Below are 21,151 nucleotides of genomic sequence, written 5' to 3' on the forward strand. Positions count from 1 at the left end.
GACATGAATGCCAGAGAACTGGCCAACCCCTTGCTCATCACTGCCAGGAGTAAATGAGCCAGAGCAATGCTGGAGAGCTCAGCCTGGTGGAGAAAACAGGAAAGAGCTGGTGGGCTGACCAACCCTGTAACTACCCAGGTCCAGAACCAGGAATATCTGTTGGTCCATCCTAACATCCACCCCATCTGGGATCTGCTGGAGTAAGGAGGAGTTGTGTCAGTCCTGTGAACTCAAGGCTGCATGTTCTCAAAGACACAGGGCGGCAACAGGATGTCCCAGTGAGGGCCCAACATTGATGGTTCAGCAAAGACCAGTAGCCTCAAACCAGACCAATGATTGATAAATACCTGCATATAAACATATATGGATAAAGGGGTTTACTATGTTGCCACGAACCTGCTCGGGGGAGCCACTCAGACCGTGGGAGAAGCAGGGTCCTGGTAACAGGAAAGCACAGGTTCAGCGAATGACAAACAGACACAACACACAATAGAGTGGTTGGAATCTGCTGCGATTTTACTAAATTCATGTTTTCATTATATAGTAATCAAAGAACAAATCAGAAGGTCATGTGTCATCAGTTGGCACAGTATGAAAGCTTCTTTTAGTCACATCAGCAATATTTAAGAAAAGAACATTATCAGGAACAGGTGTTAGACATAAAGCATCCTTAGAAGAGGAAATCTTGTCCTTGGGACTGTAAACCTCAGACAAGTGGTTTCATCTTATGAATAGAAAGTTTCTGTCTCATTATCGCTATCATGGCCTTTCCTCTTCCTAACCCTTTATTTCATATAGTGACCAAATATACCTAATCAGTTCTCTGCACTTGCTGAAATATACTTTTTAGTATGTTCTTATGCAGCAGACACTATGGGGGTTGGGATCTAGCAAGCCTATCCATAAAGTTCAAAGTATAATATAACAGTCTTTGTCCATCAGCATTAACCCATCTATTCCCTTGCTCATCATACACCCTGTGTATGACAAAGATTCTGCTGTAGTCTTATACATTCCCATACTATGCTTCCTTATCCCAGAACTGCTCCTGTAGAGAATGATCTTTGTCTTGTATAGATAGATAGATAGATAGATAGATAGATAGATAGATAGATAGATAGATAGATAGAATATCATTGTTATAAAAGAGATTGTGCAAAGCCCATATCCTGCATAGCCAGCTACTCGGGAAACCTGTCTATGCCTCAGCGGTGGCTAATACCGGGCCGTCTGCCATTGACCTCCAGGAAGCCTAGTCCCATGGGACACGTAGCTCCCGTCTGGTATAATGACATATGTCATGTCACACAGACGACACTGGAGTTGGTGTGGCACTATGTGACTCACTGTGTCACACAGCAGTTTCTATGATGAGATTTCCCTCTTCTTCCTTTCTTTTTCTCTTAAATTTTACTTTGCTTTATTTTAGGGTGAGGAGAAAGATGACTGTGATTGGGAAGCATAATGTAAAAGATACAAACAATAAATTAAAAAATTAATAAAAAAGTTGTTTATAGTCATCTTACAACCTTACCTTTGTTTCAAAATATTTTATGAGTACCTATGACTACCTTGTTATGACTGCCTGTTGTTATGACAACCTTGTTATGCCCACCTTCTTTGTTTCAGAAGGTTGTTAGAACTGACTTGTTTTGGCTATGTTCTGCTCCTATAGCCCCACCTGTTTTTGTCCATCAAATGCCCAGTTTGGAAACCTCCTACTCCTGAGCTGCAAAAGTCTTTTCTTCTTCACATCAAATGTTGACTGCTCAGCCCCTGCTTAGAGGGAGGCAGTCATATACATAAATAAAAGATCTTGTGTTAATTAATTTGGCAGTGGTTATAGTATATTTAACTGAAAGCACTACCTAGCTTTTTACATTTCTCTTCTTTTGGCATATTTATCAAATGAGAGAGTGAAACCAAAAGCTTTGTAACATTTAAAATGCACTCCAAATGCAAGATTAGTATTCTAAAAAAAAACCCATAAGCATGAAATAGTAGCAATCAAAACTGGTTTATAATAGCAAAAGCAAAGGGAAGCATTAAAACAAAAACAAAAAAAAATATTAAATACCTCACAAGCAAAGGAGCTTTCTTTTATTAAAACAAAACTTGTCTTAATTAACAACACAAATAGGAAACAGAACAGTTGTCTGCTGTACTGATTTGGTCAAACACTAGTCCAGGGAGGTAACTACTGGACACAGTCACTGCCATAACTCCACCAGGTCCCTCTCAGGCCATTTGTCCCCTTCACTCTTGGAGTCAAGCTCCTGCAGTTACTGTGAATTCCAGGAAGTACAGAACCAATCAATAAATGTCATCATGAACAAGGACTGAAACTTCACCTGAATCATGGGAGCCTGGCAAGACAGATGTAAGGATGAGGCTCCATCCAGAGCAAGAGTGATCACTTCCTGGAAGCCAGGTTGCTTTCATGTAGGAACAATAACTCCAGGCTCCTCAGCAGAAACAGAGCTGAGCTAGCAATCAGATTACTCACCTGGCCGAGACTGTCTGTCCTGTCCACTTTGAATATTCAACCCCTCCTTTCTCTGCTTTTTTGCTATAAAAAATGTTTCTATTAGACTTTTAAAGACATACTTGAAGTCACTGAATCCCCATATCTGTTCTCATTTCTGATTTCTTTCTCTTTCTTTCCCCGTCTCTTTCTTTTTGTGAGCATTGGTACCCAACTGAGATGAGTGTCACTTAGCAGACAAATGTTTCTAATCATGCTGACCACTTGCTCAGAAAGGCTTAAGATGAGTTTTCATGGGCTTCTCTCACAAGGAACTGGCTCTTTTTCCTATTGCCCTAGTCATGAATAACAGCTTCCCTGTCAGTTTCATGCCATCCAGTGCAATTTATCCTCATTGTAGTAGCTTGAATAAGATATTCCCTAGCTTTCTAATGTGTGTGTGTTTTGCCTTTTATACCTTAGAGGTCATCGTTATGAAAATGAACATTTTTTCTTGTATGTAATTATACATTACCAATTTGGGGAGGAATAAGAAATCTGAAGTTATCCCATATGAACTTCCAATTTGTCCTTTTTTCTCCCCAAATATGTATTATTTCCTATTTAAAACTTTTAATTTAATTATGTGTATGTGTGTATGATTGTATGTAGGTATGTGCACATGAGTGTAGGTGACCATGGAGACTAAGTGAAGGTACAACCTCCCCTGGATCTCAAACTACAAGTTTGGAGTGAAATTCTCTTCTGCATGCTGTGAATACTATTGTTTAATAAAGAATCTGTTTGGGGCCTATTGCAGTGCAGAATAGAACAAGGTGGGAATTCCAAGCAGATAGAGGAGGAGAGAGTAGGCAGAGTCAGATTGAAGCCAAGCAGCTACCACAGGAGACAGAAGTCAGACACTGGACAGAATCTTACCAGTGGGCAATAACCTTGGGGAAATACACAGATTAATAAAAATGAATTGGTTTAAGATGTAAGAGATAGCTAGAAATATGCATAAGCTCCTAGGAGAAGCAGTGTTTTAATTAATACAGTTTCTCTGTGGTTATTTCAGGTCTGGGCATTCAGGAATGAACAAGCAGACTCTGCCAAGAGATTGGTGAAGCAATGTAGGGCTGACTACATCCACATAAAACCTGAGAAAGCTCGAAGAGGAATTCTAGACTCAAAAGAACGAGGGAAGCATGACTTTTTGGTAGCCGACTTTTTTTTCCAGATGGGCTCTGTTTGCTGGCATTGAGCAGGGGTGCTGAAGATCCTTTGAGAGAGGTCTTCCTGATTCAGCATTAGCAGAAAAAAAAATCCATGCTGCTTCTTTAAAAAACAGTGGCTTCCTAGGTTGTTCTAGTTGCACAAACAGCTGTGGATCTTTCAGGAGGCCAAGCACTTAAATGGGGTTTGTGAGCAGCATGCTACAAAGTGCTTAATGGCATGACATAGATCTACTGCATACCTGGAACTGGGACAATGTGCATGACTCTCAGAGGCAGTGAGCATGCCTCCGCCATGTTGGACTGGGCAGAGTAGATCTACTGCATACCCGGAACTGGGACAATGTGCATGACTCTCAGAGGCAGTGAGCATGCCTCCGCCATGTTGGACTTGGCAGAGCCAAACGGCAAAGCAGCCATAGTTCTAGTCACACCACTGCTTAGCATTTTAAGAGCCAGTCCTGGTCAGAAAAGGATTACAGATATGTAATAAAGACAGATTCAGATAAAAAAAAAAGGCCTCTGAATGTGTCACAGTGTTAGATAAATGTACATAAGCTTGGGAGTGAGAAGAAAGAGAATATATATTGTTATAAAAAGAAGTAAATCATTTTAAAAAATAAAACAAAAGTCTTTAAAGAGACACAGTAAAACAGTCATAGATAAAGGCGATTAAACAAAAGCCATGTAAAGATGGAAGATACACAGAGAGTCTGGATTATGATTATTATTGTGTTTTCTTTGAATTTTTTGATATGAAGGAGCTAAGTACAGAAAGACATTTCATTGTACAGGCTGCTAAGCTAAACCAACATATATATATATTTTAATGGTATCTTGACTTCAGAATTTGGGTCTAAGCATATGTTTCTTTGGAAAAGAAATTCTACTTTTGTTTTCACAGAGAATGAGAACCTGTGGAATTTTTGAAGGACCAAGACCCCCTGAAATGTTCCCACAAATACCCCCCAAAATTACTTAGCCTGACAAAAAGCAGGAAGCAGTTTGGGGAGAACTACATCCAAATTTGCTAAATGATTATTTATAAATGTTGGTTTACATTAAAAGGGGATATGCCTTAGAGATTTGCATTGGTATGGATCTTGGCTTATTGATACAAATTTAAGGTCAGTTTCGTTATATGTATATTTCTGCTCTTGACTAAGGTATTGTGTTTGTGCAGCTCATTTAAAAATGCAATGTATAATTAAGAAATATAGGTTAATAGATAGTCATCTATAAAAGTCAGGCTTATAGTCCCGTTAGGTTTTCTAGATATATTCTAGAAATTCTAGAGTTTTGGAAGTTGCTTATAATGTACCTCCTGTTAACTTAGGTATCCATCTGAAGAATAGATAGTTATAGTTATAGTTTTACTTAGTCATGATAAAATAGATTAGATATAAAACTTTAGACTCCCAAAGATATGATAGATGATAGAGTATTTTTCTTAATTTGCCAAATGTAAATGGACTAAATATTGTAACTGTAATCCTTGGTTGATAACTGTTTTGTGGGGTATATAATCTAGCTATGTGAAAGTTAAAACCTTCCTTTTTGTTTAAACAGAAAAGGAAGGGTGATGTGGGATTCCCCTCTGTATGCTGTGAATACCATTGGTTAATAAAGAATCTGTTTTGGGCCTATTGCAGTGCAAAATAGGGCAAGGCGGGAATTCCAAGCAGATAGAGGAGGAGAGAGTAGGTAAAGTTGCAGAGAAGCCATGTAACCACTATAGGAGACAGAAGCCAGACACTGGACAAAAACTTACTGGTGGGCCATAACCTCATGACAATACACAGATTAATAGAAATGGGTTGATTTAAGATATAAGAGATAGCTAGAAATATGTGTAAGCTAATAGGCAAAGCAGTGCTTTAATTAATACAGTTTCTGTGTGATTATTCTGAGCAGTCAGGAATGAGCAAGAAGTCTCCAATTACGTAAGTGGTTACAAGATAACAAATATGGGTACTAAAAACTAAACTCTGGCCCTTCTGCAAGGCTCTTAAACACTGAGTCATCTCTCCATCTCTCTATTTTTTTCATTTTACATACACCTACTTCTTCCACTGAAAGCTGAATACCTTAACGTAGGAGATTCTAGCCATTTTACTGTTGTTGCTGTTGTTGTTGTTGTGTGATATTAGTATAGGTGTGCCTGTCACAGCATGCATAGGGAGATCAAAAGACAAGTATGGAGTTGGTTTTATCTATACTTTCATGAATTCCAAGGATAATTCTCAGGACCTCGGGTTTGTAGAGCAAGCACTTTATGCGCAAAGCCGTCTCAGCAGTCCCTGGATTTATTTCTATAGTGAAGCTTGTCTGATTTTAGTCCATCAGTCGTACTCTAAGAAAAGCAGTCAAAATAGAAAACTTTTCTTCCAGAAGTTTAGATGACAAGTTTGAACACGTCACTATAAATCCTAATAGCCCCCTTTTGTCTAAAGAGAATTCTAAGCCTAATACAAAACTATATATAATAAGAACAAATATCAAGTATTGTCCAGGATAATACCCCACTCAGATGCAAGAGACTCCTTTTCATTCTTAACAGCTCCTCTTTATAAACTACATATTGTGGGGCCCCATATAAAAGAAAAAGGCAAACCAAAATGTATTATCTTGTTGAGACCTGAATCATTAAAATTGGCTTCCCCTTGACTAAATTTAATTAACAGGAAATTGTCCTCTGTACATTTTGCATAAAGGGTAACAGACACCGCTTGTTAACACTTTATTAATGAATGCTCAATGGAGTGACCACTATCTTCCATCGTCTTTATAATCAGGTAGAAGACACTGAAGAGGAAATCGCTGTCCTTTATTTTTAGCCATTTGTGGCATATCCTCTCAGACTGGAAATTACTAACTGCATATTGTTGCAGCTTAACAGCATAGGAAGTAAGTCAGCTTACACTAATTTAGTCAGAGAGTGGTTCTCAATATCGATGAATCTGCATCAGGTCTCCATTTAGCCAAACTGTCACATTTTATACTTCGTTTTGGAAAATTCCCTTCTGCTCTTCTGAGAGCATATCTGCAGAAATTCAGTTCTCAGAAGTTAGGTTATCCTGTAATACAGCTCTCTGAATTCTGACTGTTCTAAATAGCCCTATCATCATTTCTCCAGATGCCTAAAGATACAATCCTTATTTTCCTGGATCATCCCCTTTTATGTGCTGAAAATTATTCAAAAATCAAAAACTTTGAATTGCGTGGACATGATAAAATGCTTGGCACTTCCTACTCTCCTTACAAATCATATTCCTCTGAGGGGCTCATTTCTGAGGCAGTACTATTTTCTCTCACAGGTTTTTTTGGCATGGCAATTCTGCTAAATTTCCATGCTTATTTATTAATCAGTTGACTTGAAAATCAACTATTAAACTTTGCTCTGGGTGATAAATACCTTTTATCCTGAAGTCAGAAAATCACAGAATGCCTGCTTCTTTTCTCCTCTCTACAATGTAGTAGCATCAAGGAGTTCCAGAGCAGCCTGGGATGGAGTATAGCAAAGGTTTATTTTATTTGGGGATAAACTCACAGCAAAGGTAGCAATCGGAAGTCCTCTACATTTGCTGGGAACTGGAACTGAATCCAGCAGTTAAAAGGGGGGAAGGGGTAGGGTATGCTCATTTCTCATTTACACTGATAGTACATGAGACCTATACCTAAAAACATTTTTAAAGTAGAATTTAAGTTGGAAGAACACACTATTTTTATATGGCCTATTGCCATGACCTATTGGAACCACACAGCTTCATACTAAAGTGAATACAATTAGAATAACTAATGTATTTCTTATAGTAACAAAGATTTTGTCCCAGCTACACAGTACCAGGTGCAGGTAAATATTCAATTTTCACTCTGTCAGATTGCTCAATGAAAAGTCCATGGTTCAACTAGGGTGTTCTGTTTGCCTCTTTGAACTGTGAGGGCAAATAATACAAACTAAAACTTAGAAACTAATACTACCTGTTGAAAATAAGAAAAGAAGCTTAACCCACAAAGCACTTTCTTAGAACACTTACCTTCGAAAACATGTAAACTCCTTCCATGATTCTTTGAGATGTATACAAAGTCTTATTTTAAAAGTAAGGTCAACTTCATGCTATCTTTACAATTTAGGAATGATTTTTTTAAAAAATATCTGAAAGCTATTTTCTTGAAATTTTTCAACAAAAATAAGACAGCCCTCCTAGTGTCTCTGGAGAAGTGGCCTAATGTCATCATATACTTGCTCTGAAACACCCTTGATGTGGGAATCCCCTCTGTATGCTGTGATTACCATTCATGAATAAAGAAACTGCTTTGAACCTATAGCAGAGCAGAACTTCCCTAGCAGGGAAAACTAAACTGAATGCTGGGAGAAAAGAGGCAGATGAAGGGAGAAGCCATGAACCTGCCATCACAGACAGATACAGAACCTTGATTGTAAGCCACAACCACGTGGCAATACACAGATTAATGTAAATGGGTTAAACCAAGATGTAAAATCTAGCCAATAAGAAGTTAGAGCTAATACACCAAGCTTAGTGATTTAAATAATATGGTTTCTGTGTGATTATTTTGGGACTAAGCAGCCAGGGACTAACTAGTGGCCTCCTTACAGCACATCCTCCTGTCTCAAAATAAAAGACCTTGGTTTCTTTCTTGGAACACTGAGTTTCAGCAAAGGGGTTCCAGATCACAAACACAACAGAACTCCATGTGCCCTACATTGTCTTCCTTGAGGACTAGTCACTACTTATCTCAAGAACATGCCTACAATTGGATGTATCTGTCTGTCTGTGCACTGGGCTAGGATTTCTTTCTGTCTTTTTACTCCATGCAGCAGACTGCCTGATTTCTTTCAGTGAAGAGCTCTAATATTATGAATATGGAGAGTATCTGGGTCTTTTATTATATTTTCCCAACAATACTCACTTCAGCCTTCTCATTGCATCATTTGTTGTCAACGACAGTGAAGCAATCATCCTTCAACCAGCAGCTACTTCAGGAATGATTTGGTAATGAGTCCCTGGATCTATACACTTCAGGAATGATTTGGCACTGACTCCCTGGGTATTACAGCATCTATGCTTCAGGAATGATTTGGTACTGACTCCCTGGGTATTACAGCATCTATACTTCAGGAATGATTTGATATTGACTCCCTAGGTCTTATCACAAGTCCTGCTAGACACCAAGCCTAGCACTTCAGTTGATGCTGCCTTTAGCTGCTCCATGATTGAAGTAAGGCTTTGTGCCTTGGGCCTTCATCTGGAAGAGACTAGATTATGATTGGGAAAATGGTCTTTTTCATTCTTTCTACATTTCCTTATTATATTATTTCAGTGTTTCCAGTCTCTAGATGTAAAAGAGTAAACCAATTAATCCTTGTTTTAAATTCTGCTCTATTCTAGGGAAGGAACATAGGAAGTAAGTAATCATTTTTTCACATCTTTTTGTTGTTTGTTTTTCGAGATAGAGTTTCTCTCTGTAACAGTTCTGGCTGTACTAGAATTTGCTTCATAGAACAGACTGGCCTCAAACTCACAGAGATACATCTGCCTCTGAATCTTGATGTATGCCATCAGCCAGGCGGTGGTGGCACACGCCTTTAATTCCAGCACTTGGGAGGCAGAGATAGGCAAATCTCTGTGATTTCGAGGCCAGCCTGGTCTACAAGAGCTAGTTCCTGGACAGGCTCCAAAACTACAGAGATACACTGTCTCTAAATAAATAAATAAATAAATAAAATAAAATAAAATAAAATAAATAAAAATGTGTGACATCACTGCCAGGCCATATCATAACATTATAAACTTTTTGAAACTGGGGTGCAATGGCTGCCAAGATTCTGACTAGCAAACAGGGACTGCATGACAATCCTGCTTCAATTTTAAGTTTGCTTGCTTCAGTCCTCATTAGCCAAGGGTTTTATCACAATAATGACTTTTCACAGCTCAGCTGGTACCTATGTGAAGATGGACAATTAAAAAAAATCCCACACTAGCTCAGAACTGAGTATAATAGAGGGTTATTTATTTAGGGGTAGACTTACAGATTACAGTCCTCTGCATGAAAGGGGAACAGGAACTGAATCACGCTGCCGAAAGAAAGACCAGACCCATGCTTTACATTGGCAGACATAGTATAAGAGGCCACGCCCAAGTGGGCGGGTAACTTAAAGGCTACTGACACTAGGAATTCCTACAGCACCTGTGTCAGGATAGTTTCAGCCAGTTTGCCATACTGGGTCAAGAGAAAATGAAAACAGTGCAAAGACATGCAGCAGAGCTATGATGTTTCTGCATCAGTTGACAGCTGGCTGGTGGAACACCATTGCAATGATAGCATAAAAGTAAGCTGTCTGGAGCTCAGTGTGGAGAACTCTCAAAAATATAAAACATAATGTTGCCATATGGTATAGACATAGAACTCCTTGGCTTATACACAAAGGACTAGGCACCCTACTCTACAGATGCTTGATAAGCCATATTCCTTGCTGCCTTATTTACAATAACAAGGAAATGGAAACAACCTAAATGTCCTTCAACTGGTGATGGATACTGAAAATGCATCACGTAAACACTATAGAACACAGATGGGCGGTGGTGGCACACACACCTTTAATCCCAGCACTCAGAAGGCACAAGCAAGTGGATCTCTATGAGTTCAAGGCCAGCCTGGTCTACAGAGGGAGTTCCAGCAGGACAGGCACCAAAGCTACACAGAGAAACCCTGTCTCGAAAAACCCAAAAAAGAAAATAAAAGACAAAAGAAAAACACTAGAATACTCTTCAGATGTTAAAAAAAATGAAGTCATGAACTTTGCAGGTAACTGGGTAAAACTGGAAGAGATCATATTGAGTCAGGTAACCCAGATCCAAAGAGCAAACATTGTGTGTTCTCTCTCATCACCCTTAACTCCAAATCTTCAGGTGTAAGTACATATGCCGGAATAACTGCCGAAACCAGAACAGTAGAAAGGGACCACTGCTGGAGTCTAAGGGTAGGGGAGCAGTAGAGAGGGGAACAGCTGGGTACAAGTGATTTGATGTAGGAAATGGGGAAAAGATGGGGGAAGAATATAAATACAGAAGAAATGGGAAGGAGGTAAAATAACAGTAAGGATATCTGAAAAGATCAAAAGGACTCATTCTATTAACTCTGTACCTAAAAATCCCTGTAATACACATAAGTCTGTGCATACATATATAGTTTAAATGAGATCCTTCAATTAGGCTGACAATGCTCACCCACCAAGAGCTACAGGCCACCTGACAAAACCCCTAACACCAGTCATGAGAAACCCTGGTTTCAGTTGTTAGAGAAGGTGTTCAAGAGACTCCCCCAATACACAGGCTACGGCTTCTGCCCTTAGTTGCCTCCTAAAGGTAGAAAGTCAAAGACCTCCTGCTAAGGACACCGCACACTTCTAACCATAGCTTAGTAGTTGAGCTTAACACCCACTTGAGAAGTGGGCAAACATGCCTGGAGCTGAGAATGGTTCAGCCATCAAGGGGTTCGTAAAGTCATCCATCTCCGAGAGGAACCTCCAGCAACCACGTTACTTCCCCAGCACAATCCTAACTTATCTGTCCTTATATCCGCTGAGGAGCGTAGCCTGCATTTCTCGCCAAGGAAATCTCTCTTTGCAACAGATAGAGACCGTTCCATAAAACCACAACCCATCAAAATCCAGGGCTGTGGAGCCCAGCCCCAATGGATACATCTGAAAACAAGTCCTGTATCTAAAGTTCAGGGAACACTGTAGATGATGGAAAAACTGTAAGGACCAGAGGATTGGGAGTTTGGTGCAGGACTGTGCCTACTAGTAACGTCAGAAGCTACATACATAAAGCTTCACCAACATGGCTGCCCAAACATGAGCTGAGCAAGAACAGCAAAAACAAGCATTCCAAAGTGGGTGGCTGAAAGACCATGAGGTCTAAACCTCATACAAAGAACTAAAGACTCAGCAGTGCTCAGCAGTGGGAGGAATAATCTTACCCACTGAAGAGCGGACAAATTGTTTTCTAATACCAAGTGGTCAGCCCTGGAGACATGCATGCAAGTAACATTATACAGACTGAGCAGGTTATATTTAGGAATGTGTGTGTGTGTGTGTGTGTGTGTATGTGTGTGTGTGTGTGTAATTATGGGGGGAAATGGCTGTGAATTTGAAAGAGAACAAAGAGGGCCCATGTGGAAAGGTTTGGAGGGAGGAAAGGGAAAGGAGATATTATATGATTATATTATAATCTCAAAAATAAGAGAAAAAAGAATCAGAAAAGTGGGAGCTGAGAATCCATGAAACTGGCCAATACAGTTTTCATTTATATAGTTCACACAATCTTGTGCCTTATATTAAATCTAATATGTCACGAACAAGCCACATTGCCCATTGCTATAATTTGTCCGAGGCTATTGAAAGCTCGTTACTTTTCTCCTCCATCACACATTTTAAATTGCTTTAACTCTCGCAGAACAGTTCACTCCCTCCAGGTTCCTTTCTGAATGAGATCACGCAGACATCCTAGGGAGGTCGAAGCCTTTCACCGCACAGTGGTACAGTGGTTTACCATAGCTGCTGACATTGGCTGTGTTTATAATCAGGTAGAGAAGCACCAACGTGTTCTCTCAGCTTCCAGATGTTTTCTTCCTTGCCCCTGCTGTACAGTCTCCCTTCCATGGGTAGTCAGGACTACTCCACCCCTACAGAAATACCTTTATTTACTCTCTAAAGGTTCAGTACTACTAGGAAGGAATGCAATAGGAGGGGTATGGCAGAGTCAGCTGACAGCATTTCCTGATGGGAAACAGGATTCTGCTTCAGCAAAACCAGAGAATGGAAAGCGTGATGCTGAAGGTAGAGTGCTGGTGAGTGAGACCCATTCTCCCAGCATCCTTTGGTATCTCACTCACGTTAGAGGCGAGTATGCCAACTTTCAGTTCAACGCATACACCTAATTCTGAAAGACAATCTCAAAACTAGTGGTCAGCAAACTGACTTCTTGCCGAATTTATTTCTTGTTCTAGGCTGTGTTTGAACTTGGATGACTTTCAAGTCATGATAGATGAGTCAGAAAAGTCCTCCAAATGCATTACATGTCATCTCTAAAGACGTTTACTGGGGACCAGGGCTTTTTAAAGACAGAACTCCTAAAAGCTAACTTATACTAGAGTTCTCTGAAACTTCCTGAGTTTATTACTAGCCTGCCACTCATGATCCCTAGATAATAGTACGCATCCACTCCCACTCAGCACATCCTGCTAGTCTAATGGCGTGAGAAAGTGGGCCAGCATGACACTGCAAAAGGATAAAAACACGGGGATTGGCCGGGCGGTGGTGGCACACGCCTTTAATCCCAGCACTCGGGAGGTAGAGGCAGGGGGATCTCTGTGAGTTCGAGACCAGCCTGGTCTACAGAGCTAGTTCCAGGACAGGCTCCAAAGCCACAGAGAAACCCTGTCTCGAAAAACCAAAAAAAAAAAAAAAAAAAAAAAAAACCACGGGGATTATGAGAACTGTATTGTCACCAAAACACAGAGACCAAACATGTCCCTGGGACAAGATAATGGCTGCAGTGACTTTTGGAGAAAGACATTGAACACTTCCATGAGATGTTTAAACATAACTGGAGAAACTTAGTGAGCTTCACAGCACACTATGAAATGGTAGAATAAAACTGAACCTGTTGGTTGCTTTTACTGCATTTCTTAAGTATTTAACAAAACCAGCCAGCTCCACAGTTCCTGTCGCAGGATGATTCCTTGTTAGTTTTGCCATGTAAGTCAATAACTTCTTCCGTAGTTAAAGTCAGCCATTGTCACAATGATGCCTCCGAGGAATAGCATCATCCCACCCTGATCCACTAGGTTGATTATCACTTGCAGGGACTAATCTTGAGATCTAGTCAAAAGATACCACCAGGGCTTCTAATGTTGCCAGCAATCTACCCTCCTGCAGATACGTAACTCACAACTTGTACAAAATATCTTAAATTTGGAGACAAGCTCACACTCTAGAGTGTTTCCCTCAAGGGAAATGTTTGTAACTCCTAAATTCTATCCGGTAACAAATTCATCTCATCGATGCTATCCCCATTATCCATGTAGCTTTGGAGCATGTGTCAGAATGTGTAGTATGTCCCGAGAAAGCAGATAAGAGGTCCCAATGCAGCAGAAGGGAGATGTGATTAGGTTTTACCTGTTCCTTCTAATTTTGCAGCAAGGCTTGTAGCGGTTGAGGAGGATGGAAATAGGTGGAGAGAACGGAGTTAATGTGAACTCTTAGACAGTCTAAACATCTTAGATAATATATCATAAAGGCGATATAAGAGATGAGATAGAGAAAAAAAGTATAATAAAAATGGTCATTGTTTTCTTTGTTGGTAAAACAAAAAAGTTTGGTCTAGGTTAATACCGTTGCCAAGTAGTCACTCCCCAGTGTTCTACCTGCTGATGAATGTGGGCTTCCTGTCAGCGCCTGAGGGTGCTGTGTTTTTAACTTCTGTGATTAAGCTAAAAATAGTATGCATTGAGCCAGTGCTCCTAAAAAAGGTGGGTTTTGGGGGAGGTTGTTTAAATATTTTTTTAAAATTTCACGAATAAGCCAGGCGGTGGTGGCACACGCCTTTAATCCCAGCATTCGGGAGGCAGAGGCAGGCAGATCTCTGTAAGTTCTAGGCCAGCCTGGTCTACAAGAGCTAGTTCCAGGACAGGAACCAAAAAGCTATGGAGAAACCCTGTCTCGAAAAATCAAAAAAAAAAATTTCACGAATATATACTATATTACATCACTCCCCTCCCCCACCCCAGATTTTACTCTGTTCTCTCATCCCATTTTAAATTCATGACTTCTATTCTTGCTACACAGAGACACACACAGAGACACATATTCACACATATACACATACATACCTATGTGTACACATGGTTGTTACATTTTAACACACACACAAATACATGTATTCATACAAATATTACCTACTGAGTGTAATTCGTGTGGCCCCTATGTTCATGTGTTTAGGGTTGATCATTCAGAACTGGATAACGGTTTAGGTGGTGCGTTCCTTTAAAGAACTGATTTTCCTTCTCTCATCAACCACGGATGGGCTGTCGCTCTACATCTAGTGAACACGCCTTATAGAGTTTACCCATCCACAGTCCCATGTCAAATGGTGTTGTCATTGTGCTGTCTTGTGTGGGACTCTTTTTTCTAATGTTTATGGGTATAGCATCCCTGTCACATCTAGAAGTGGGCTCACCTGGCTCTTACAATCTCTCTACCCCACTCATCCTTGGTGTCCTCTGAGCCTTAGGTGTAGAGATTATGTTGTGACTATACCAATTGGGGCTGACCACCCAACAAAATGAATGTCTATTTCTGCAATAAATTCATTGGTATCTACTACTGCTGCTATCGCCAGACTGAAGTTTAATTAGTTTTAGATTTTTCTCAGATTTTCCTTCATAACAGATTTACTACCAACAATTGTCATGTAAGGTTTTGTTCCGGCCACTTAGGAGTATTTTGGCTTTAGGATAACAGTATAGGATCATCTCGTATAAGATTAAGAAGTGAAATGGATACATCCATGCTGATTTCCAGCTGGAAAAACACAGACACATTCAAGAGGGTAATTTTGGCAGCTTGCATGAAGATTTCTCAAGAGTGTGCCTAAATGAGATGTTGTAATTCTTGCAACATGTAGTTTATCATTAAATATCAGGAGTGTATTTCCAAAACACAGATAAAGTTACAATTTTTTTAAAAATAAAGATATGAGCTGGTCTTAAATGCTGTTAAAAGAACTCATGGAAAAGGGTCTAAATGTATTTTTGAAAGAACTAATTATGATAACATGACTGAAATAGTGAATGGATTCTAAAGTATATTTACAGTGTAATCTTGACATGAAAATTATAAAAGTATATAAATGTGTTAACATTCATACTGATGATGTCTGTGTTCTTGGCGGTCTTGGCATTTGGGGACTATTCTCAAATAGTTTGTAGTTAAGAATAAAACTCTCTTTAAATTAACTTTCATAAAGGAAAGAGAAATTGTGAAGATTTGTCTTAGACATAAAATTACTCTTTAAGCAGGACACAGGTACTATATGAGCAGGAAGCTGCCTTCCATGTGTCTTCACCAATGCTTCAGGCCTCTGCCAGCGTCTTCTGCTGTGTGAGTTCCCATGGGCTCTACAGAAATAGTTCCTATTTAATCCTGCACCATTAGCTTTTCCAACTAGCTAGACCCCATTTTCTGAACCTAACACTCATGCACTTTCCGTATGGTCAGCGATCCGACCGAGAATCAACTGTTTACTGTGGTTTGAGATGTTGGTGGACTCTGCCTGCTCAGTTAATCTTTATTTACTGAATTGATTGCTAAGGGTATTCACAGGCGTCTATCGCTAAGAGCCCAGACATAGGGTTGAATTTTAAATCTTCAAATGGAATCTAGGTTTCAGAGGTTCCTATGATGCCCTCAGACATTGTATGGTCATTGAAGGGTCATTGAAGGGTCAGGGAGAATGTGGCAATGGCTAGAATAAAAGAAGTAACATCAATGCATGAGAACATGAGTTGGGTGCCCTGCTAAGCTCTGCATATAACGTAATTCTACAACAAGGAATTGACAGAGGAACTGAGTGAACAGCGGGCCTAGAGAGGAAGAACAAACCCCTAAGTTTACACAGCAGTAAGAGCTTATCAAGAATGTGGTTCCTGAACCATGGGTGCAGCTGCCATCTCAGTGCAAGGTCACGACCTGACACTCAGGGACAAGGTACAGGAATATGAAAACCATAGATTTGATGTTCCAAAAGGTCACTGTGAGTTCTCAAGTTATGTCAGCATAAAACACACCTGCCACAATTTGGTTGAGGGAACTGTAGATCATCTGCAGTGAGTACAAGGTTTTCATATTGTGTGTGTGTGTGTGTGTGTGTGTGTGTGTGTATGTGTAATTGAAGGTAAGTCATTGACCCTCTCCATTTGTTATTCTCCTCACTTCAAGGACCACTCTAAACACGCATTCACAGGCTTTAGATCGTGTACTATAACACATAAATACAAGGCACTATGCCACCAAAACTGTCCTATGACATTAAACTCATGGAGTTAGGGAATGACCATAAATGAACTGGCTTCCTGTTCTTTACTCATCTTATTGCTTAAAGTATCTAGTCTGTGATGGTTTAAAGTAATACTTATTTGTCATAGACAACAGGAAAAGAGGGAGACAAAGAAAGGAAGAAACATAATCCCCAAATTTTCCATCCCTACATAAAAATGGTAGAGTAACCAATATATATATTTATACACACACATATATCTATAAATCTATATCTCTATATGTAGATATAGAGATATGTGTGTATAAATGTAGATCTATATGTATATCTATATGTAGATAGAGATTTAGATACAGATATAGATATCTTTTCCTCTACACAGAGGAGGAAGTGTGCCTCTTCCAGTACACTAAGTCCATCCAGTGGAAAGACTGCAGTGGGAAAATATCTTATGCCTTGACTCTTTTCACTGACAAAGTTAATGATTAAAATTTCCCAGACTCTCCTCCACATTTCCCCCCGGGGTATCTATTTGCCTTGATGATGGTATTATTTTCTCTCTTTGGGGACAAGGCTGACTGTCCCTTGCCTCTGTGTGGAGATTAATAATTGATGAGTTCCTAGTTAGGAGCATTTGTAAAGGCGACCGGCAACTGTCTGGCCCTGTCCTTTGCACGGTGGCCCGCAGATGAGAGGAGGTGCCGCAGAACTCCCGGGACACAGCATGAAGACCATCCTAGTACTCTTGCTGGCCTTAGCATTGGGGCACGCTCTAGAGCGAGGTAAGGCTCCCCTTGTGACTGAGAGCCATTGCTGGTTTAATTTTCTAGTACCACTGAAAAACTGCAGGGGTAGCAACAAACACACCAAATTGGTGGGGGCGGGGGGGGGGGTGACTCGGAAGACAGAATAAAAGAAGGTCAAGGTAGGATTGGTCTGAGGTCAGCTGTGCTGCGTAGCATCGGAAAGGTAAGCTCCTCACATAACAAATAAGTATCTCAGAAAAGACGGAGCAGGTGTGGCGGCGCACCCTGTCAGCCTCAGAAAGCAGGAGGTTGGGAGTTCAAGGCCTACTGGTGAATTGGCTACACGGGGAGTTCAAGGCCAGTCTGGGCTACTTGAGAGTGCCTTAAAACAAACAAACAAAAGACTCTTAAAAGAAAATAGTTATATGAACTTTCAGTTATCCCTCACACGCTGGATAAATCAGATCCATAATGTAACTGGAGACTTTGATACACAACTAAGCATTTTTCCCCAAATGTTTATCCTCCTTGGCAACCTCATACTGTCGGTGGTGCCGGGAGTCAACGGAGGTAGACCTCGTTGATTGTCGTTAAGGAATCTTACTCTTCAGCATTTGGAAGGAACTGAACTTTTTAAAATACCTCTCCCGCTCAATAAGAAATCTGGTCACCGTGTAAATAAAATGATTAACAAAATAAAGGAGCTCGGTTCTCATGGAAATCAGCCTTAGAATGGGATCTTCACCTTTACAGTGTTTTAAGACCCAGCAATGTCAGCAGACTACATCCTGTGTATCACTTTATAAATTCTGCAGCTTGAATGTTTTCCATGCTAGTTTAGATTTGTTTTTCTGCTGATCTGCTAACTTTAGTTTAATTCTTTATTGCACAGATTTGGTATTATTTTATAAATTTTAATATGAATAATATTCTTCTCTGACTTATTCTAGGGTGCTTGTAAGGGACTCTGTATACACTTTGCTTTGTCAAATTAAAAGTTCCAATTAGTGCTCTCCCTTAACAACCTTATCCAAGTCATGTTTATACTCATAGTAGTAATATACTTAACCAGCGATACATTCCTTCCCAGGAATTATCACTTACTAATTATGACACACATAAACTCAGTTTTGACTTTATCTTATTCTTTCACAGTCACATTTTTTAAAAGATTTATTTATTTTTATTTTTGTGCATTTGTGTTTTTCCTGCATGTGTGTCTGTGTGAGGGTGTTAGATCCCCTGCAACTGGAGTTACAGACAGCTGTGAGCTGCCATGTGGGTGCTGGGAATTGAACCCTGACCCTATTGGAAGAGCAGCCAGCACTCTTAACCACTGAGCCATCTCTCCAGCCCCTACATTCACATTTTCCATGTTATTTTTGTTATCCTAATTATGCTAAATTTGGTTTTCTTCACCCACAAGTCAGATATAAGTCCTTAGCTAAGACTACAAAGTCTTAGAAAAAGAGACAGAAATGGATAAATGAGTCTTGTAGGTGTCGCCCTAGGGAGCCCTGAAAGTGTGTTTGCAGCAGAGTTTCTGGGGAGACAGATAACCTTGAAAAGTCCCGCGGAAGCTAGTTCAGACCGAATATCCAAAAATCCTAAGTCCAGCGCTAGCTAGATCTTGGAGATACTGTGGAGTCCTGCTGACTCAGCAGGTGGCCCCGACTCTGCCTCCTATAGCAGAATAGCAGATATCCTCCCGCAACAGGGCATTCTCTCATCTTTATTGTAATATTCTCAGCAGCCATGGTCCCAGAGGAAATAAATGCCAAATCAGTTCCCTCAAGGATTCTTACAACCTCAGTCTTACAGCCCATGTCCTGTGACCATACGATACCCAGAGTCATGTAAAAGTCATTTACAAGGAAAAGTCACTCAGAATTTGCCAGACGCTTCACCCTGAGTTCCCTTCCGTAATATCCAGTGTGGCCTACAGAGGGAGCCCTTCTAGGAAATGCTTTATTCATCAGGTCCCTAGTCAATCCAGAGCCATGCTCATATCCTTTAGAGACTGAGCATGCCCCCTGCTGGTTGGAAGTGGCGGAGCACAGACGGAGGAAATGTATGTGCTCCCAGTTCACAACAGCCACAAGTCAAGGTTTGGGGTGTAGGTTGGGAGTGGTGGTAGTTCTTTATGTCTATCACATTCTGACACTCTTAACAGTTTCCTAGAACCCTGTTCCAAACACCATGTGCCAGAGACACATCTGGAAAACTGATCCTACGGGCTAGTATACTTAAGAAACTAGCCATGAGTCGCTTCTCAGTGGTTCACCACCGATGACTCCACTGTCTGCAAGGCTCTGATAGCCCACAAGAAACTCTATTAAATCGGAGTTTTCTAAACACTCTGGACTTTTCCTGAGTGCTGGTATCTTTGGAGCTGTCTTTTGGGAACCAGGTCTGGAATGATACTTACTGCAGATGCCCTGTTCTGTTCTGCCAGAGTATTTGGAAACTGCACACATCTTGGGAGAAACGGACTTAGCAAATCTGCCAAATTATGGCGATATCATAAGAAAACAGCCACCCACTTCTGCTGGTCCAGGATGCGGAGAGGCAGTTTGTTGGGAGCCTTGCTCCCGATGGCTCTAATGTCCCAGAACAGATGTGTGAAGTCGGTGAAACGAAGAAAATTCTGACCATCTGTCTCAAACAAGTGGACCCAGATAGCCTGAGCCGTTTTCAATTATACAGTTTCAATAGCTCACATGAACAGTTTTACAATCAAACTTGTTTCCTTAAGTTTCTAATAATAGCAACAATAATTGCCAGTTTATTCCCTTACCTCATTCCTTTTCCGTCCCCCAACTTCCCCACCGGTAATCATTAGCTACTTGATGTGTAGCTTTAATATGAGAAGCATACGCAGAATGGCAAGTAACAAAGGAAGCTTTCTAACTAGGGGCTCCTACAAGTAGAACGGTGTGCCTGGTGCTGGTAGCGTTTGCACTTGCAACATCATGCAAAGTAAGAGAATTTGACCTCTAATGGTTAACGTTTACCTCTAGTCAAATCTAAACTCTCAACAGTCAGCCAAGGCTAAGCCAATTCATTCTTCATTCTATACAACTCTATCTTCTATGCGGGATATACCAGGCTTTATCCCCCTATCATCCTGTAAACTTCATAACTTAAAAGCTTACTTTTAATAGTTGACATTGTTTATTTATTGTTCTCGTGTCCTTCTCTCAACTTCCTACAGTATTGGCACAGATATTAGATATCGAGGGCATTGTGGGCTTCTATGATTCTGCTTCATTCCCTGTCTCTAGACTATTCCCATTAACTCCTGATATTATCTATTTATTAGCATTTCTCCTGGACTCTTGTGGTTAAAATCATTCTCCCCAGAATAGTTATGCAAATCTGTAACATTGTCAGAAACTTCTGTGACTCTTCGAGGCTAATCACAAGGTATGCAGAAAATGTAACATCCTCTTCCTGAGAAGCCTGAATTCACGGTCACACCTAAAACATCAAAGGCTTTAGGAGCTGAATCAGGTACACTGCAGATTTTTAACACATCCCCTCTGGCTCACCCAGAGGAAAGCCATCAGGGGAAAGTTTTCCTAATGCAGCAGCCATTTCGTGTATGGCTCTCAGAAAGTGCAG

At 40.4% G+C, this 21,151-nt stretch overlaps 1 protein-coding gene across 2 annotated transcripts in view; it reads left to right on the forward strand.

The window, feature by feature from the left end:
* Window positions 1–17,409: 17,409 nt before the first annotated feature.
* Gc (GC vitamin D binding protein) overlaps window positions 17,410–21,151 on the forward strand; it is a 31,237-nt gene continuing 27,495 nt past the window's right edge. For both annotated transcript variants that reach the window (XR_012907335.1, XM_075944457.1), the window contains exon 1: window positions 17,410–17,563. Coding sequence is in view for 1 of the 2 variants with exons in the window: in XM_075944457.1 (XP_075800572.1) it covers window positions 17,470–17,563 (94 nt within the window). In the remaining variant the exon portion in view is untranslated. The remainder of the gene's footprint in view (window positions 17,564–21,151) is intronic.

Source organism: Microtus pennsylvanicus, chromosome 12, assembly GCF_037038515.1.
Source record: "Microtus pennsylvanicus isolate mMicPen1 chromosome 12, mMicPen1.hap1, whole genome shotgun sequence".
Taxonomy (NCBI): Eukaryota; Metazoa; Chordata; class Mammalia; order Rodentia; family Cricetidae; genus Microtus; species Microtus pennsylvanicus.